This window comes from the organism of the source record quoted next, unplaced genomic scaffold (assembly GCF_019419815.1).
Source record: "Pyrus x bretschneideri cultivar Hongxiangsu unplaced genomic scaffold, Pyrus_bretschneideri_v1 Contig36, whole genome shotgun sequence".
Lineage (NCBI taxonomy): Eukaryota > Viridiplantae > Streptophyta > Magnoliopsida > Rosales > Rosaceae > Pyrus > Pyrus x bretschneideri.
In genome coordinates this window covers 2,229,315-2,245,416 of record NW_025999679.1, presented here as the reverse complement: position 1 = coordinate 2,245,416, position 16,102 = coordinate 2,229,315, and the positions used below count along the sequence as shown (strand labels likewise).

The following is a 16,102-nucleotide window of genomic DNA, read 5'->3' as shown; positions in this document are numbered from 1 at the left end:
AAAAATAAAAAACGATGAGTGGGGTTATTTTATTTTTTGGGGTGGTGGTGCCCAAAACTTTGTCGTACGATTCGAAAGGTTTGGAAATTTTGCTTTCAGACTTTTAGTTGTGAAAAGTCTGTCCGTAGCACGTCTCCGTAGCCACTGACTCCATGTGGAGTTTTCAGTAAAAAAATCATATCCTCGTCCTCTGCAACTCTTTCACAATAAAAAATTAATAAATTCATCGCTCTAATTACCATTTCAAAACGGCATTTTTTATTTTATTTTTAGTAGTCCTACATCACTATTTTTTGTTGCATTTGTTAAATTGAATGTTTATGTAAGTAAGAGGTTTAGTAGTAATATTTTTTACTTGTAAGTGAGAGTTTTTAAATTTGATTATCATCAAATGAGAATTTGAACCACATTATTACTAATCCATTATGAGATTAAACCCGCTCTTCCTTTTTAACACAATGATGGTTGTCTTACTTTTTATTTATTTATTTATTTATGTTTCTAAAGAAATTATTTTTTATTGAAATTTTGAAGTCTTAACTGTGGTCTACTTGAATTTTTAACACAGTAACGGTTTTTGCACACTTCTGTTTTTGCTTTTGTATCTGCCCTTGATTTAGGGTCATATTCAAAAGAAATTGTGTTTAACCGAATTTCGTATATGTTGCATGTATGGTGAATCACCAACTTTTGCGTGAAGTCCTCGTGACCAGTATGATTAAACTTTATCGCTATTCAAACGGAGAATTTTTTTAATGATAAAAGGGATATTTTTCTTTTTATCTTTATATTCAACTGGAAATTCTTGTAATGACAGAGTTATTTATCCTTATCTATATTAAAACAAGATTTCTTTTTCGAGATTCTCATGACGAGAGAGAGAGAGAGAGAGAGAGAGAGAGAGAGAGAGAGAGAGAGAGAGAGAGAGTTACATGAGCTACTCCCTAACTGATGAGGAGAAAAATGTTCCATGCAGGTAGTTTTTTTCTGGGTTGAAATGTTACATGCACGTATAAGAAGCACATCCAAACACATCCATCCAGTCAACTATAATTAGTGGATGACATGTCACAGGACTTCTAAACTTTTGACCCGTAAAAACGATCATGCATATTGTTTATTAAAATGTGTGATTTTAATTCTACGTAAAATGAATGTTATAAATTTTTATTTTCATTGTCATTTTTATAAAATGTTAATCGTTAAATTTGATTTTTACAAGTATTAAAATTTTCATTTTCAATCGCAATAATTCATTTATCCTACCAATTTACTTACAATTAAATGGAGATAAAAATTTTGGAAACCCATGAGAATCCATTGTCATGCTGCACAATCTTCTGTTTCCTTTAAAATTCTTTTCAAAAGCACAAGTCCTTCATCCAAAAATGTAATATAATTATAAATGCAAGGAAAGTTATTAGCAACTAAAAAAGATATCTTCAAACTGTTTCATTTTTCATTTTTTAACCAACAAAAGTGCGTTATAACTTTTTCGGATTAACAGTAAACAACTCCTTAAATAGAACTCTCGTCATTTTTTCAGCGTGAGAACGCGGATTCCTAACCCAACTTGTATGCCAACAACTTCCAAAATCATGACTGTAACCTCATCAGCACCTCCAAAAAATCATACCAACTAGACACAGCTAAAACCAATGGGATTATTGATATTAAATATATGCTTAGCTAAAGCCAATGGGATTATTGATATTAAATATATGCTTGCTTGTATTTAGAGCATACAATATTTTCAGAATCTTTCAACAATCAGTTGCAGAGACCTTTAATCCTACATGCTACATGGGTTATGGTTAGAATTTTGAGACCTAACAGGGGCCTACTTCCTTGGCAAACTCCATCTCCACCAAAATTTAATAAATTTAATTAAGAAAAGAAATTAACTCCAAACATGATAACTACTCTCTTAATGATTTGTTTACTAATCCGTAATTGAATTGTAACGAATTGAATTGAGATGACGTTAATCATATGCTTAGTAAAATTTAGAAAGGGTGCATGAAGTTGGCTACACTCGAATTCGAATCTTGAATTCTTGGAACTCGTATATTTAGATTAGAATATCTCCGAGTAAAAACAACTGCAAAATTGTAAACAAAAATAAAGTAGTCAATGTCAAACGAAATAACATTGGAGCTTTTTAATTAAAAATGTAATCTTCGAATAATCGTAAGTCGGAAGCACGTACGGATAGAACACAGACTATCGAACATTAATGTTAAAAAATCCATTAATTGCCAAGAAATTTCAAATCCATCCATTGCTAAACATCCTCCTAACATTTCATCATCATCAACTAACAGCATCATTACAACTTATGCCTAGAAAAAAAGGAACCCAAAAGAAAAACGGAGTTCAACAACTACATCTCGTTGAAGTCCCACCAAAGCAATTTTCAGAGATGGGTTTTCAAGGATGGCTCTGAACCAAAAATCCCTACCAAAAAAGTTAAAAAAAAAAACCCAATCAAAATCCATGAGCGCTCCTGCCAATCTGCATTTACAATCCCCTAATCACTAAAATCCTTTTCCAAAAACACCAAAGGCATTAGAGACATTCAAATTTAGCTTCTAATGACATCCAGAAAAAAAACTTTACTCCATCAGCCACTCGCTCTCTGCAGCAGAGGAGTGAAGGCATGGCAACCCGAATTCTTCGCGGCAGCATTTGTCGCCGAGTCCTTGCACGAATCGACGAAACCTACCTCAGATACCACCTTCCAGAACTCCTCCAATCCCAGCCGTCCAAACCTGCTCTCATCCCTCTCGAGAAGCATCAAGATCTCTTTGAAAAAGACAACTTCGCAGGGCAAGACCAGGCCTCCGTTGCACTGGAATCCAAACTCCTCCTCGGCCTTGTTCAGCAATCCGACGAAAACTGGGAGGTTCACAAACCGGGCCGGGATCACGAATCGGATTCGCTCCGACCCCACGTAGACCGCCAAGAATCCGGAGGGAATGCGCCGGTTTGAGCCGTCGGAGTCGTTGTTGGAGAGGACGGAGCGGCGGCGGAGACTCGTGAGTTTCCAGCGCATCACAAGCTGCTTGAGGCGCACTATTTGGCGGATCTTCTCGACCTTCTTCATGGCAGTCGCCATTGTTGCAGAGCGGAGGAGAGAGGGAAGAGACAGAGAGAACGAGAGCCTCTGTGATGGTTTGGGAGAGGGAGGAAGTGGAAAGAAATTGAATCAGTTTTTAAGTGTGGAAATGGAGTCCGTGATTTGGAATTGGAATGATTGTGTTTTTGGTTTTTCGAATTGACCAATATGCCCCTTTTGGATTATCTTCATTAATTTGCCCTTCTGTGTTTTTGGTAGAGAAATTGGTGGTGTTTTTGCTGACGTGCTTTGTTTGGAGGCTTGGCTAAATAATTCTAAAGCCCAATGGACTCTTATTTTATCATGTTCACCTCTCCAATTAATTTGTTGACTTGTTTAGTTATTTATGGAAGGAATTTCGTTTCCTTAAAATACGACTAGTTAGTGATTTCGTTATGCTAGTTTATTTTTTGGAGAGCCGAGAAGAGTTACAAATGCATTTCAGCCTCTTTCTGGCTACTATTGTGTGATTCATTAACGTCAGGAATCGAATCCAGAACGTGCTGTGTGGTATGCACGATTACTTTACTTTATATAACGAAGTCCAAAAGGACAAAGTATGCTAACAATAAGAAAAGTTGTCTTAACTATTTTTCGATGAAGAAAAGTTTTGTAAGGGAAGTTTTATATTAAATGATTCATATACCTAATAATGATATGGTTATTTAAGTGTCATCACGTTTAAAAAAACCTATTACTTTATAAGTAAAGCCCAAATCAATTTTAACATGTATCCTAAAATTATTATTTTTCAATGTCTTAAGGTCATTCCCACCCTCGGTTCGTGACATCAAACCATATGGATGCGACTTAGCTGGGCGCTCAAATTCTAATTCCATATCTACCGTTAATAAAAATCTTGCACACAAGTTTCTGATTGACTCCAATATTAACATCAAACAACTACAAAATCAAATGTAGCATCTTGGGATACAAAAGGAGAACCAACATTGCACCCTCGACTTCCATTTTGTTGGCGTAGCAATCTTGTCGTCAATACCGTTTTTATGGAAGTGGTTCGTGCAAAAACACTTTTAATAAAATAAAACCGCTGATAGGCAAAAATGGTGTCTTACAAAACAAATAGGTACTTAGCTTGGGTTTACAACTTTTTTGTTGAGTACATTGATATTTTTAGACTAAAGAGAGGAGAAGTTTGGTTAAACCATATAATGGGCAGTCTAATTTGATATCGAATTTGTCATTAATGAGTTTAGAACTTAAAACCTCTCATTTCTAAGTGAATGTTGGGTTTACAACTTTACATCAAAAAGAAAAGAAAAAAAAAAAAACTGGTAGCTGAAAACGGATACGTGTAAATAACCGGAAAACAGTTGATATAACGTTTTAACCGCGGACATGGCCGCTAGGCTGGCCTACCTGACTGCCCAACAATGATTTTCCCTGAATTTCACATCATCTCTTCTCTCTCCCGCCCTGAGATCCAACCATCTCTTATGCTAAATCTACAGCATAAAACGCTCCTGCATTTGCATTATTAGGCTCGATTGCATTTTGGATTGGATTGGATTGGATTGCTCAATTCTGGGAGACCATTTGGGAAGATGGCTGGATCGTCTTGGCCTTCTGAAGCTCAGGTACTCTTTGATCCTCTAAGATTTCATTAGGGTTCATGCAATTTTTCATCCACATTCGGGTTTATTGGAAGGAAGCAGCCTGCATAGTTATCAGTTTTCAGGGAAAACCACAATGGTAACTATCAAAACTTAAAAGCCGACAGCTTTGCGCAAGTTGTGGATTGCCCTGGTGGATTGGGCATTCCTCTTCACTCCAATGTGTGCCGGATTCACAACCCTCCCCCCTCCCCCCTTCGCCTTAGTATATAGCTTATAGTAGTAATCGCTCGTAGTAAGGAAAAAAAAAAAGCTGCCCGCTTTGGTTAACTCATAAGATTGGAGCAATTGTTTTATTGAATTTAAGTCACTTGTTTAATTGTATTTCAATATTAACAAACCACTGCTAAGCTGAAATATTCTAGGTTTTCGAAGCAAGAATTGGGTTGGCATTGGTTATATAAAAGTAGGAATAAAATTTTGAATGCTAATTAAACTTTGCCTTTGGAATTGTTCTTCACTGTGGGTGGAATTCTTTGGACCCTATCTTCGGAGACTGTATTATCATTTTCCAATATTGTCGTGATCATAAATATTATTTTGTATGGTAAAACTATTTATGTAGATGTTCTTTTGTATGCTACAGTTAAATGGAATTAGACAGATAGTTTCAGAAATGGCTGGGACAGGTAGTGAAGAAGTTCGCGTCGTAGTTTCTCCTTATCGAATTTGTCCATTGGGAGCTCATATTGATCATCAGGTTAGTCTTAGGTAGCTCGTTTTTATCATTTGATGATATGCTCATGTCGACCTCCTGATGATCTCATTTCAGTAGATTATTAAACTTGATTTGTCCAAGTCTCTGTTCATAGAATTCTATGTAACAAAAACCTATGCATGTTAGTTGATTGCTTAATTTTATCAAGCTTTCTGTGAGATACCACACTTTATTGTTTTCATTACATTTACTTTTTTTTGGGTAATACGAAAAAAGTATATTCATTTATTTTAAATGATTGCAGGGCGGGACTGTATCAGCTATGACAATTAACAAGGGAATACTTTTAGGTTTTGTTCCTTCTGGTGACACCCAGGTAAATATAGAAACACTATTTTAACCTTTCAAAGCATGGATCCCTTTTCAGTGGTTTTTCTCTTCACTGTTTTAGAAAAACCAAGGATAAAGAAATTTCTAAGAAGACAAGTAATCTCTAGGAATGTAACGTAACTAAGATGTAGTTACCGGAAAAACTATAATCTTAAAATATTGGGAAAGATGGACAAATAGAACCTTTGACAAATTTTCAATAAAGAGATGGAACTTTATCAAGAAAGGGACACTAATAAAGATTTGTAAAAGGTTCTATTTGTGCATGCTTCTCTAAAGCTTTTAGAATGCTTTGGGACTATGAATGATTCATAGAGTATGAGCTTGTTTGAGAAATGCTTTTAAATGACTGAAAGTGCTTTAGAGAAAATGTTTTTGGGTTCCAAAAGCACTTGAAGTGCTTTTCCAGAATTATCTTGCATTCTTACTAAGGATTGGTTTCAAAAACATTTTCTCTTAAAGCACTTTCCAAACAAGCTGTATCTCATCATCGTGTGCATGAATTGGTGTACTCAGACCTGAAGCTGAACATTGTTTGTCATGTAGAACAAAAGGTCTCAAAATTCTGTGAATGCTTTGGATACATGGGGCATTGAACAAAAACTTATACTAGGGAAACTTATAAACTAAACCATGAAAGTTAAACATTAAAGTTAGTTTCCTCATAATTGGTCTTGATTGTATTTATCTGCATGCTGAGCCATTGAACTCTTGCTGTAGGTTATACTGCGTTCAGGACAGTTTAAGGGTGAATGTCGGTTCAGGTGTGGGGTCTTTTCTCATGGTATTTCTATATTTTATGCATTCTTTCATTAATTTATTTTAAATACATGCTTACCGAGTTCCCAAAGTTTTATCAAAATTAGAAAAATCTACACCTGTTAGAAAATAACAGATTTTATGGGTGTACTAAAGAATAGCCAAATATTAGGTGTTACAGCCTTCGTTTTGGTGCATAGGCCTTCGGTTTGCGGTGTCCTATACGCTCAGTTTTGGCTATCTTCAGAATTTTTGGCAAAAACTGTTATTCCTTACTGGCGATACTGGGTGTCATATGACTTGGTTATGCATAATAAAGATATTGAATTAGCATTGCCTTGATAAGGTTTGGTCGAGCAAAAGTTTATCTTCATGACGAACATGTTGTAACTGTTGGCACCAAGGCCTTGTCAAAAACTTAGCGAGGGATTAAGTTGAGGAGCCTGTAGTTTTACAAATGTGGAGAAGCTTGAACCCTTAAGTAGGCTTTGGTCTGCGTGAAAAGGGTGACCACTATTACACTAATGAGTTGAGTCATAGTTTGGTAGACAATTTTTCATTTTTATTGAATTTTTAACTTGACTGAAGTTAACAGGAATCTACTTCAGTAAGATAGAAACATGTATACTGATCTTATGTCTGTAATCATGTCGCATTTACTGAAGTTGAGTATTCCTATTTTCTGTATGAATTTTTCTTCAAATAGTAAGTCGTTAGTTTACTTGGATTACAATCTGTAATCATGTGACATTCGGTGAATTTGATTATTCACTATTGGTTTTATAGAGTTGATGAAGTTCAGTGCCCTTGGAAGTATGCAACTGATGCTTCCAAAATAGATGAAGAAAGTGATTGGGGAAGTTATGCGAGAGGAGCCTTATATGCATTACAGAGTAGGCAGAACTCCCTTGCCCAGGTTAGAGATATTTCTCTAATGACCTTTTTTCTGATTAGTTGAATAATAATAATAATTATTATTATTGTTATTTTAATTTAGGGAATTGTTATTAGCACTCCAAAAATCTCATTTGGCACTCCAAACTTTCTATAATTAGAAAGAAAAATACACTTATGAGGAGTTTAGAATGAGATTTTTGGAGTGCTAATAACAGTCCCCTTGATTTATTGAACATATTATTTCTTTGCACTTCTTAATTGACCCAAGGTAGCATTTTTTCACCATTGTTTTGGTTTATTATAGTAAAAGAATAACTGTGGCAGAACTCCATAGTTTGCATTCAGTTGTCTAAAATTGAATGATACTCAAGTAGGCTACCTGGGTATCAAGGCACTGGCAATACTATACATGGAAGTTTCTTTCCGGTTACATTAATTTGATTTGCTCCAGATTTACGATTTATTGCCCTATCTTTTCTAAAGCAAGTATGTCGAGCCTGCTTGTTCTAACACCTAACTGTCATGCTACTTCGGATTGCCTAACTCTCCCCTGAAGCTACTGTTGGTGTTCCTTTCTTAAGACACAGCCCTCTGTTTGATTTACCTTTCTACCCTTGCATGTTAAAATCTCTCAATTGGATATAAGCAGAATTAGACAAAGGTTCCTCAGTATAAATTTGGTCACATTTATCTTTTTCTGGGCTCGACATGGTATACATTTTCAGGAATTTACAAAGTCACAAGATTAATATTACTTGGACATGCAGGCATTTCTGAGCACTTTTGCACAGAGTTTAGAACTATGGCCAAATTTCGTAGCTTGCATTCAGTGGTATGAATTGAGTGATGGTGTTATATTCAAGTAAGCAATTTGGTACCAAGGCACTGGGAATCTCATAAATGGAAGATTGCTTCCGTTACATTCATTTGATTTGTTCCAGATTTATGATTTATGGTCCTATCTTTTTTATATCTTGGATTAATTAGTTGTGGAGATTTCATCCATTTGAAAAACATGTTTAGAAATGAATAGCAAGCATGTAAGAGATCATGCCGGCTCGTTTTGACACCTAACTGTTTGCTACTTGGGGTTGCCTAAGCTACCTTTTGCTATTCCTTTCCTAACTTCTTGAGACATACCTCTTTGTTTGATTTTCCGTTCTACCGTTGCCCGTTAAAGTCTCTTGGTTGGATATAAACAATGACCAAACTTGGACAAAGGCCCCCCAGCATTGTAGCTTTTATCTCCTTCTGGGCTTTACAATCTGTACATTTTCAGGCATGGTCTACCTTAAAGAATCACGATTAAATTTACGGTATCTTAGGCAGCACCATGTCCTGGACAAATAAGGACCTTTATCTGGTACCTGATGTTGCATCAAGCATTGAATTGTGATTGGCTGCGATCAAAATTTATTCAGGTCCACCATCCACAGAAGTTTCTTCCATTTTTATATCCATGAGTTCAGTTTATTACTCAGTTTATTACATTCTGCGATGCTTGTTAGGTAGCTACCATCCATCTTGAAGACTTTGTGTGCAAAGTCTTGGTACACACTATTTTATGGGCATTTTTCTTTGCATATGATGCTTCGTCACAAGGTTATTTGTTTCACGTGTTGTAGGGTATCATTGGATATATAATTGGTCCTGAAGGTATGGACAGTTCAGGCCTTAGCTCTTCTGCTGCTGTAAGTTTGTCTTCCTTGTTGATTGATGACAAGAAAGATTGTATTGAAAATATTCCCGTTAATCTTACATTTACATGTTTGACAGGTCGGTGTAGCTTACCTATTGGCTTTGGAAACTGCAAATAATCTAACAGTGTCCCCCGAAGAAAATATTGAGTATGATCGGTAGGTTTCTTTAGCATTTGAGGGTCCAACACTTGGACCAACAATTAGTTTATACTTTGACACGCAAACCTCCCTACCGGAAGTCCTCTCACCAGCGCTAGAGGGTCCAACAAGTGTAACTCACATATGTTGCTATATCAAACCTTAAAATAATAATAGAACTTCATAAGTACTGTTTTTCTATATTTCTTTTGCTATATCAAACCTTTTAACGAATTTTGGTTGTTGTAGGTTGATTGAAAATGAATTTTGGGGCCTGCGAAATGGTATATTGGATCAATCAGCCATATTGCTTTCGAGCTATGGTTGTCTATTGTGCATGAACTGCAAGGTAGTGCACAATTTGTGTTATGTTTTAATAAGTAAATTTATATATAGTGGTTTCATTCAAGTGCCGTCTTATTCTATTCCTGATATGTTGGTCTTGTTTTTCAGTTTTGATGCTTTCTAACGTAGATGCACTCTGTATATTTGTTACGTTACATTGACTTGAATGATCCAGTCATCATCATGATTTCCTTGACTGAATCTTTTAGCACTTTGAATTGTATGGATGAATTCTTATATAAGTTACATTCTGGCTGCTGCTTTGTAATGATCTGTCTAGAAAGATCTGCTTGTGCCTGAATCAGATTACATCATAACTCTTATAGATTTCAGCAACTGACGTTTTGTATTTACATAAAAGGGCTAAGTATATGATTTCAGTTACATGTTTAATTTGTGATTATAAATGGATGGAATCACAAAATGATATAATCTGCCTAATTCCTTCAATACTAAAGGTTGTACCAAATAAAGCTGTAAATTTATAAATATAGCTTCAACCATACTAACATTGAAACAAACTAGCATTTGACGGTACAGTGCTTTTATTTTGTTGCAATCTTTTTTTTTTTTTATTTTTTTTTAATTTTTTTTGTAAGTTTTTGCTTTTGCTATACTACAGATTGTAGTCTGATATGTCTTATTCATTTTCTTGATCTTTTTCCTTTTATAACCACATATCAGATTCTGTTCTAATTTTGAGTAGTAGCAACACGGTGTCTCATAATGTAGATTGCATGTGCAGACTAAAGAACATAATCTTATACACCCACCAAAACTGGGAGAGAACCACGAGACTGAGTGGCAGGAAGCATACAAAATATTATTGGCATTTTCAGGGTTGAAGCATAATTTGACTGTCCATCCTGGATATAATCATCGAGTTGTAGAGTGTCGAGAAGCTGCAACAGTTCTTTTGAAGTAAGGTCCATTTCCCTTGTAAACGATAATAAATTTACCCTTTTCTTGATTTTAATTAAGTATTTAGACCATGATGTTTTTCTTCTAGTCGTTTTTGGTTGGTGGTGGTTTGCGTTGAATCCATATGCCATCATCCATTTATTTTTCACACGACTCCATCTTATTGTTGAATGCTATACCAAACTCCATATTTGTCTTCCTGTTTAGATTATTGATCACTGGCTGACATACGTTTTTCTCCTTTTACCAGTGCATCCGGAGGTGGTGCAGCAGAGCCGCTCCTATCCAATGGCTAGTACCTTTAACTCACCTTCTCAAGTTTAATATGCATTCCTATTTTTTGAATAATGATATTGATTGACTGCCCTTTTCCATCTACAAACAGTTGACCCAGAAGTTTATCAAACTCACAAGGTAAGAAATTTTGTCTAGAACACCTGACCATTTGTCATTGTATGTGGTTTTGAAAGGCTGGTATTAGGAGAATTGTTGGCTGCCTGGTAACAAGCACAAATAGTAGATATCGTTTAATAAAAAAACAATGAACAATGAATAAACATAGAATAATATTCGTGATGCACACGTTATTGATAAATTTAAAGTGTTTGTTACATTAACATTGCAATGGTCGGCATCTAAATACGAGGGTGTGATGACTTATCAATAACTCTCTTGCAGCACATATTAGAACCTAATCTATCCAAGAGAGCGGAGCATTATTTCTCAGAGAATATGCGGGTTAGCAAAGGTATTACCGAATCTGCATGGTCACTAATCTAAATTTCAAAAGTACTATGTCATTTTAGTTTCTATGTTATTCTTTGCTTTATTGATTTATAACTACTTAAAATACTGTGTTTCTTTTCCAGGACTCGAAGCTTGGGCTTCAGGCAGGTTCAAAGATTTTGGAATGCTCATTTCAGAATCTGGCCTAAGTTCTATTCAGAACTATGAATGCGGTATTATTTACTCTCCTTTGTTCTTAGCTACTGCTTTGTTTTCTTAAGCATCCTCCACAATATTCGTAATCACGGTGCATGGAAAATGATAAGTATATTCAATTGAAATGATTAAAAGAATGAAGTCGTGTTTGGGCAGCACGGGGACTTTATTGAATTACCCTTATTATTTGAATGATGTTTCCTCTTGTCTGCCCCTGGAAGCAAGGGATCAATTGGGTTTTAACTTGATGTTGTACTTGTTTAAGGTTCTGAACCGCTGATACAACTGCGCGAGATCCTTCTAAGGGCTCCTGGTGTCTATGGAGCACGGTTCAGTGGTGCTGGATTTCGAGGTTGCTGCGTTGCACTAGTAGATACTGGTCATGCCGATGAAGCTGCATCATTTGTCAGGGAAGAGTATAACAAGGTCCAACCTGAGTTGGCAAGTCAGTTAAACCATGATACAGCGGTTATGATATGCGAGGCTGGTGATTGTGCCCGTGTTATTTGAGACCGTCTATCAATCTCAATTATTTGTTCAATTTTTTAATCATTTCATTCATTGTATTAAACTTTGACATGGACCTTGATTAGAACTAGCAAATACGAATATAGGATATTGGGTATTGAAAAGAAAGCTTCTAGATAAATATCTACAACATATGACACTGATATCTATCCATTTTTTATTGTGGTGGTTTAACAAATTTGATCTTTAATCATTTTAACCAACTCCGCCACTATTTTTATTTTAATTCATTTTTACTTTGGACCAACATAATCGTGATCCATTCTTTTCAATTATTACATAACAAAACAAAACTTGGGGAGGAATATACATAAATCCCCTCCTAGTCTTGGTTACTAAATCAATCGATCTCGAAACATCCGTATAAAACAAGATAGTAAACATATTTGCACTACAACTGGCTTCATAACATAACATGAATACTTCGGGGTGTATTCAATTGAGAGTTTAGAGTATTGTAAATGTGTTTTAAATTTAGGTATTCATTAAGGTGTATATAGTTAGAATTTTATGGGTTTATAAAAGTAAAACTTACATGGAACAGGTATATTGCCGCATAACGGCCCCTCCATTAATGTATTGCGTGTGTAAATTTTTCCCCACATAACAATGCACTATTGGACCAGGATGCTATAATGAGGGTAAATTCATTACATGTAAATTGGTCTCTTATAAAATTCTAATAGTATTAGGAAAAATCTTTTATTTTAAACGATTTTAAAGAAGGATTTTATAATGTATTTTAAGCCAACATAAACTTCACCTCTCCCTCAAAGATTTTGATATATTTTTCTTTTAATTTTTGCATCATATAATAAACCACTTTTGTTACCACTACCACTTCGACAACCCCACCATTGTATCACAACCATCGCCACATCATGCTATTGGCACACCCATATCTACCAAGTCATTGCTAACATTACCATCATTGCCACCACTACCGTAACAACATTTCCACTACCATCCTCTCCACCACCATAACTATGGAGCCTGAAATAATCCCAAAAATTCTAGAGGCAACACGTGGACTTTTGCTCAAGAAAGACAAGATTGCTCTTATTAAATGGGCAAGCACCTTAGATACTCCCACGCAACTCAGCATCCCTGAAGGTCCATATAATTGAATACGACTGCCCACAACTCACCTACCCTTGGCAAGGAAAAGTCAAAGTATTAAAGATAAGGATTAATTATCCAAATCCTATTTTTAATAATTCCCAATTGAAGATTGACTTCATTCAAGTAAGTAATCCCTATTTAAATCAATTAGGGATATTTACTCCATAATCTCAAGATATTATTTCCTATTTAATATCTTGAGAATATTTCTCCATAAACCTTGGCCAATAGGATGCTGCCATGTTTAGGGTAAAACCCTAACACCATGGCCGGCCACTCCCTATAAATACCTCTATCTCTACCAAATTTTGGTAAACTTTTGCTACCCCTAAAAAGCTCTAAACACTTACTCTTTTTTCAGAGAAACTAAGTTAGGCATCGGAGATCCATTGGCCTATACCCCCCCCTCCCAACCTCGTGGCTGAGTGAGGCTTAGGTCTTTGATCAAAGGTGTTGATTGTTTTATAGTTGCATTTTTACCAAAGCTAGAGATGGCGGAAAATTGAATCGATAAATTGATGCTTTCAATGAGAGCTGATTCAAAGACTCGAAGAAGACTCTCGCCTTTGGTTTCTTGAATTTTCTGTTACATTGAATTTCAATCTGAGGTCACCTTTGGCGATTTTGATTCTAACCACCGGCCCTGCAATCGACCCAGGGTTATTTTCATACCACTTTTTGGTAGGATGCCTGCTCTGGTCTCGAGTTTCTTACCTGTAGTCCATTACATTTCCACTACACATGAAGACGTTTATCACCCATGTCACGCCCCAGCCCCGAAATATTTATTTTCGAGAAATAGTTCCAATGATAGGCCCAATTCAATTTTACTGTTTGATTTATTAAACGTTCACACAATTTATAACTAGAATTTAAATATACAAAACATAAGATCTCCTTTTATAATAAAATTCCAAACTTCTTACTTAGTTCAATTTCTCAATCAAAGCTTTGTCTCGTTTATTTAATCTCACTTATTGTATGGCTGCATCTAACGTCTCGTTAGACTACCTACGTACCCTAAATAAGGATCAAGCCATTCGTAGTTCACATTTCCAAAAATTCAAACCAAAACCAAATATATTCATTTAATCCAACATATACCACAATAGTATTAATACTCAAACCACATTAGTTAGGTCTCAAAAGCATAATTAGAATAACGAAATTCGCATAAAAACACAATGTCAGCTCCCTGGCCGTGCGCTGCTGCACTCGCCGCCGCCAAAGGCAGCCGGCCGCCCCAGCTCGCCAAAAAATTCAACTATTTCTAAAATTTCCCAAATTTTACAAAAAATGAAGATTTCAAAGAACAGAGCAAACTTTATACCTGTGGTCAAGTCCAATTTGGCATGGAAAGGCTCCAATTTGCCTTGAACCCGCCGGAAACCCTATAAATGGGTGTCCTCGATTCGTCACCTCCGGTGCTCCTCCGCCCCTACAATTGTTTGGGCTTTGTTCTGGACCTTTAGGGGAGTCTATTAGTGATAGTAATTTGATGGAATTGTTTCAGAATTGGGGAATCGAAGACACGGACCCATCGCACCCACCGGTGCGGGTTACACTAAATCAAAGCCAATTCCCTAATATTTTAAGTTGAAATTGGAATAAGGAGAGTCACTGAGTCGAGTGAAGGAGGTGGCGATGTGTAACTCACCAGAAAAACATCGGAATTGGCGTTGGAGCTTAGTATCTCGGACTAAGTCACGCGGGTCAAAGAGGAGACCCTGTTTCCTTTTCTCCTTCTCCCCATCCTCTTTTCCCTCCTTTCCCTCCTTTCCTTCTTTTCTAATTGGGCCGTGCCTAATTCCTTCTCTCACAGCCCGCCACGTGGCCCCACTCCTCTCTGCTCCAAAAGATCTGGAGTCCTCTAAACTTGGTCAAATGACCATTTCATCTTTTTCTTTGTTCATTTATATCTTCTTCGTCATAACTCTGTTTCATGAACAGTTTGTGCCCACTTGTTCGTGAGGTCGAGCTCTATTCAAAAATGTAAATTGTGACCTCGAAAGGTCTATGTATTTTAAATAATTAATGTCCAAACTTTAAACCTCGTAACTAGTTTAATTTAAAACTAAACTTTTATGAATTAATATAAATTCTCAATTCTTTTCACATATTCATAATTATGAATATCCAATTCATATATTTAAATTTTCCGGGGTATTACATTCACCCCACCGTTAAAATAAATCTCGTCCCCGAGATTTCAACCATCGAGTGACGAAAAGGGATTTAGAGCAAATTCCACCATTCCATTTATAGTGAATACAATTATAATGATTTGCACTATACGCTCATATTCTTAGCAACATTTACTAGCAAGACAAAATATCCAAAATTTTAGCCATACACATTGGCAAAAATTAAACATCAATCATCAAGCCACAACCCATTATTAGCTAAATAATTACTAGCATAATGACCACAATATAATAAATTTCAGCCATAACCCTCTTCAGCCAATTTAGACATCAGAATTTCAAGCCAAAATCATCGGCGGCTAAGTAATTATCAAAATTTCAAACCAACCCAATAGAATTGACAAATCACATATCAAGAATTCCAAACAAAACATGGAAATTTCCCATCACACTCACTGGGTAATGGAAATAAGTTTAAAACCAAATCTGCAGTACCGTTAACAAGGAATGAAATCAAAATCTCATTCTATGATTTTCTTTATTTCCACAATTAATTAAATTATTCGTAGTAAATTTAAAGCCTTTTAAATCTTTCTTTTTACCATTTCACTTTTCCATTGATTCTGAATGCAGCTAAAAATGACATAAATTAACGACTCGCACTTCTAGTGCACCACTCACATTCTATTAACCCAAGAAGATAATTTATATATCACAACTCAATTGGCCAACCCAACTAAACCTTATTAATCGCATAACAATAAGAATATGTGTTCCTCAGTGATTCAGTTCATGATATCGAAATC

The 16,102-nt window shown here is 35.8% G+C and overlaps 2 protein-coding genes across 2 annotated transcripts; one reads left to right on the top strand and one right to left on the bottom strand.

The window, feature by feature from the left end:
* Nucleotides 1–2,228: 2,228 nt before the first annotated feature.
* LOC103938401 (auxin-induced protein 6B-like) lies at nucleotides 2,229–3,238 on the bottom strand. Its single transcript, XM_009348402.3, has one exon. The coding sequence runs from the start codon at nucleotides 3,116–3,118 to the stop codon at nucleotides 2,624–2,626; it is 495 nt and encodes a 164-aa protein (XP_009346677.3). The 5' UTR covers nucleotides 3,119–3,238; the 3' UTR covers nucleotides 2,229–2,623.
* A 1,225-nt stretch (nucleotides 3,239–4,463) lies between these two features.
* LOC103938402 (galacturonokinase-like) lies at nucleotides 4,464–12,177 on the top strand. The gene is made up of 14 exons (XM_009348403.3): nucleotides 4,464–4,716; nucleotides 5,339–5,452; nucleotides 5,715–5,786; nucleotides 6,521–6,564; nucleotides 7,346–7,475; nucleotides 9,082–9,147; nucleotides 9,233–9,312; nucleotides 9,544–9,643; nucleotides 10,385–10,560; nucleotides 10,811–10,851; nucleotides 10,946–10,974; nucleotides 11,239–11,308; nucleotides 11,430–11,519; nucleotides 11,768–12,177. Exons 1-14 carry the CDS (start codon nucleotides 4,684–4,686, stop codon nucleotides 12,010–12,012), a joined length of 1,290 nt encoding a protein of 429 aa, XP_009346678.2. The 5' UTR covers nucleotides 4,464–4,683; the 3' UTR covers nucleotides 12,013–12,177.
* Nucleotides 12,178–16,102: the final 3,925 nt, after the last annotated feature.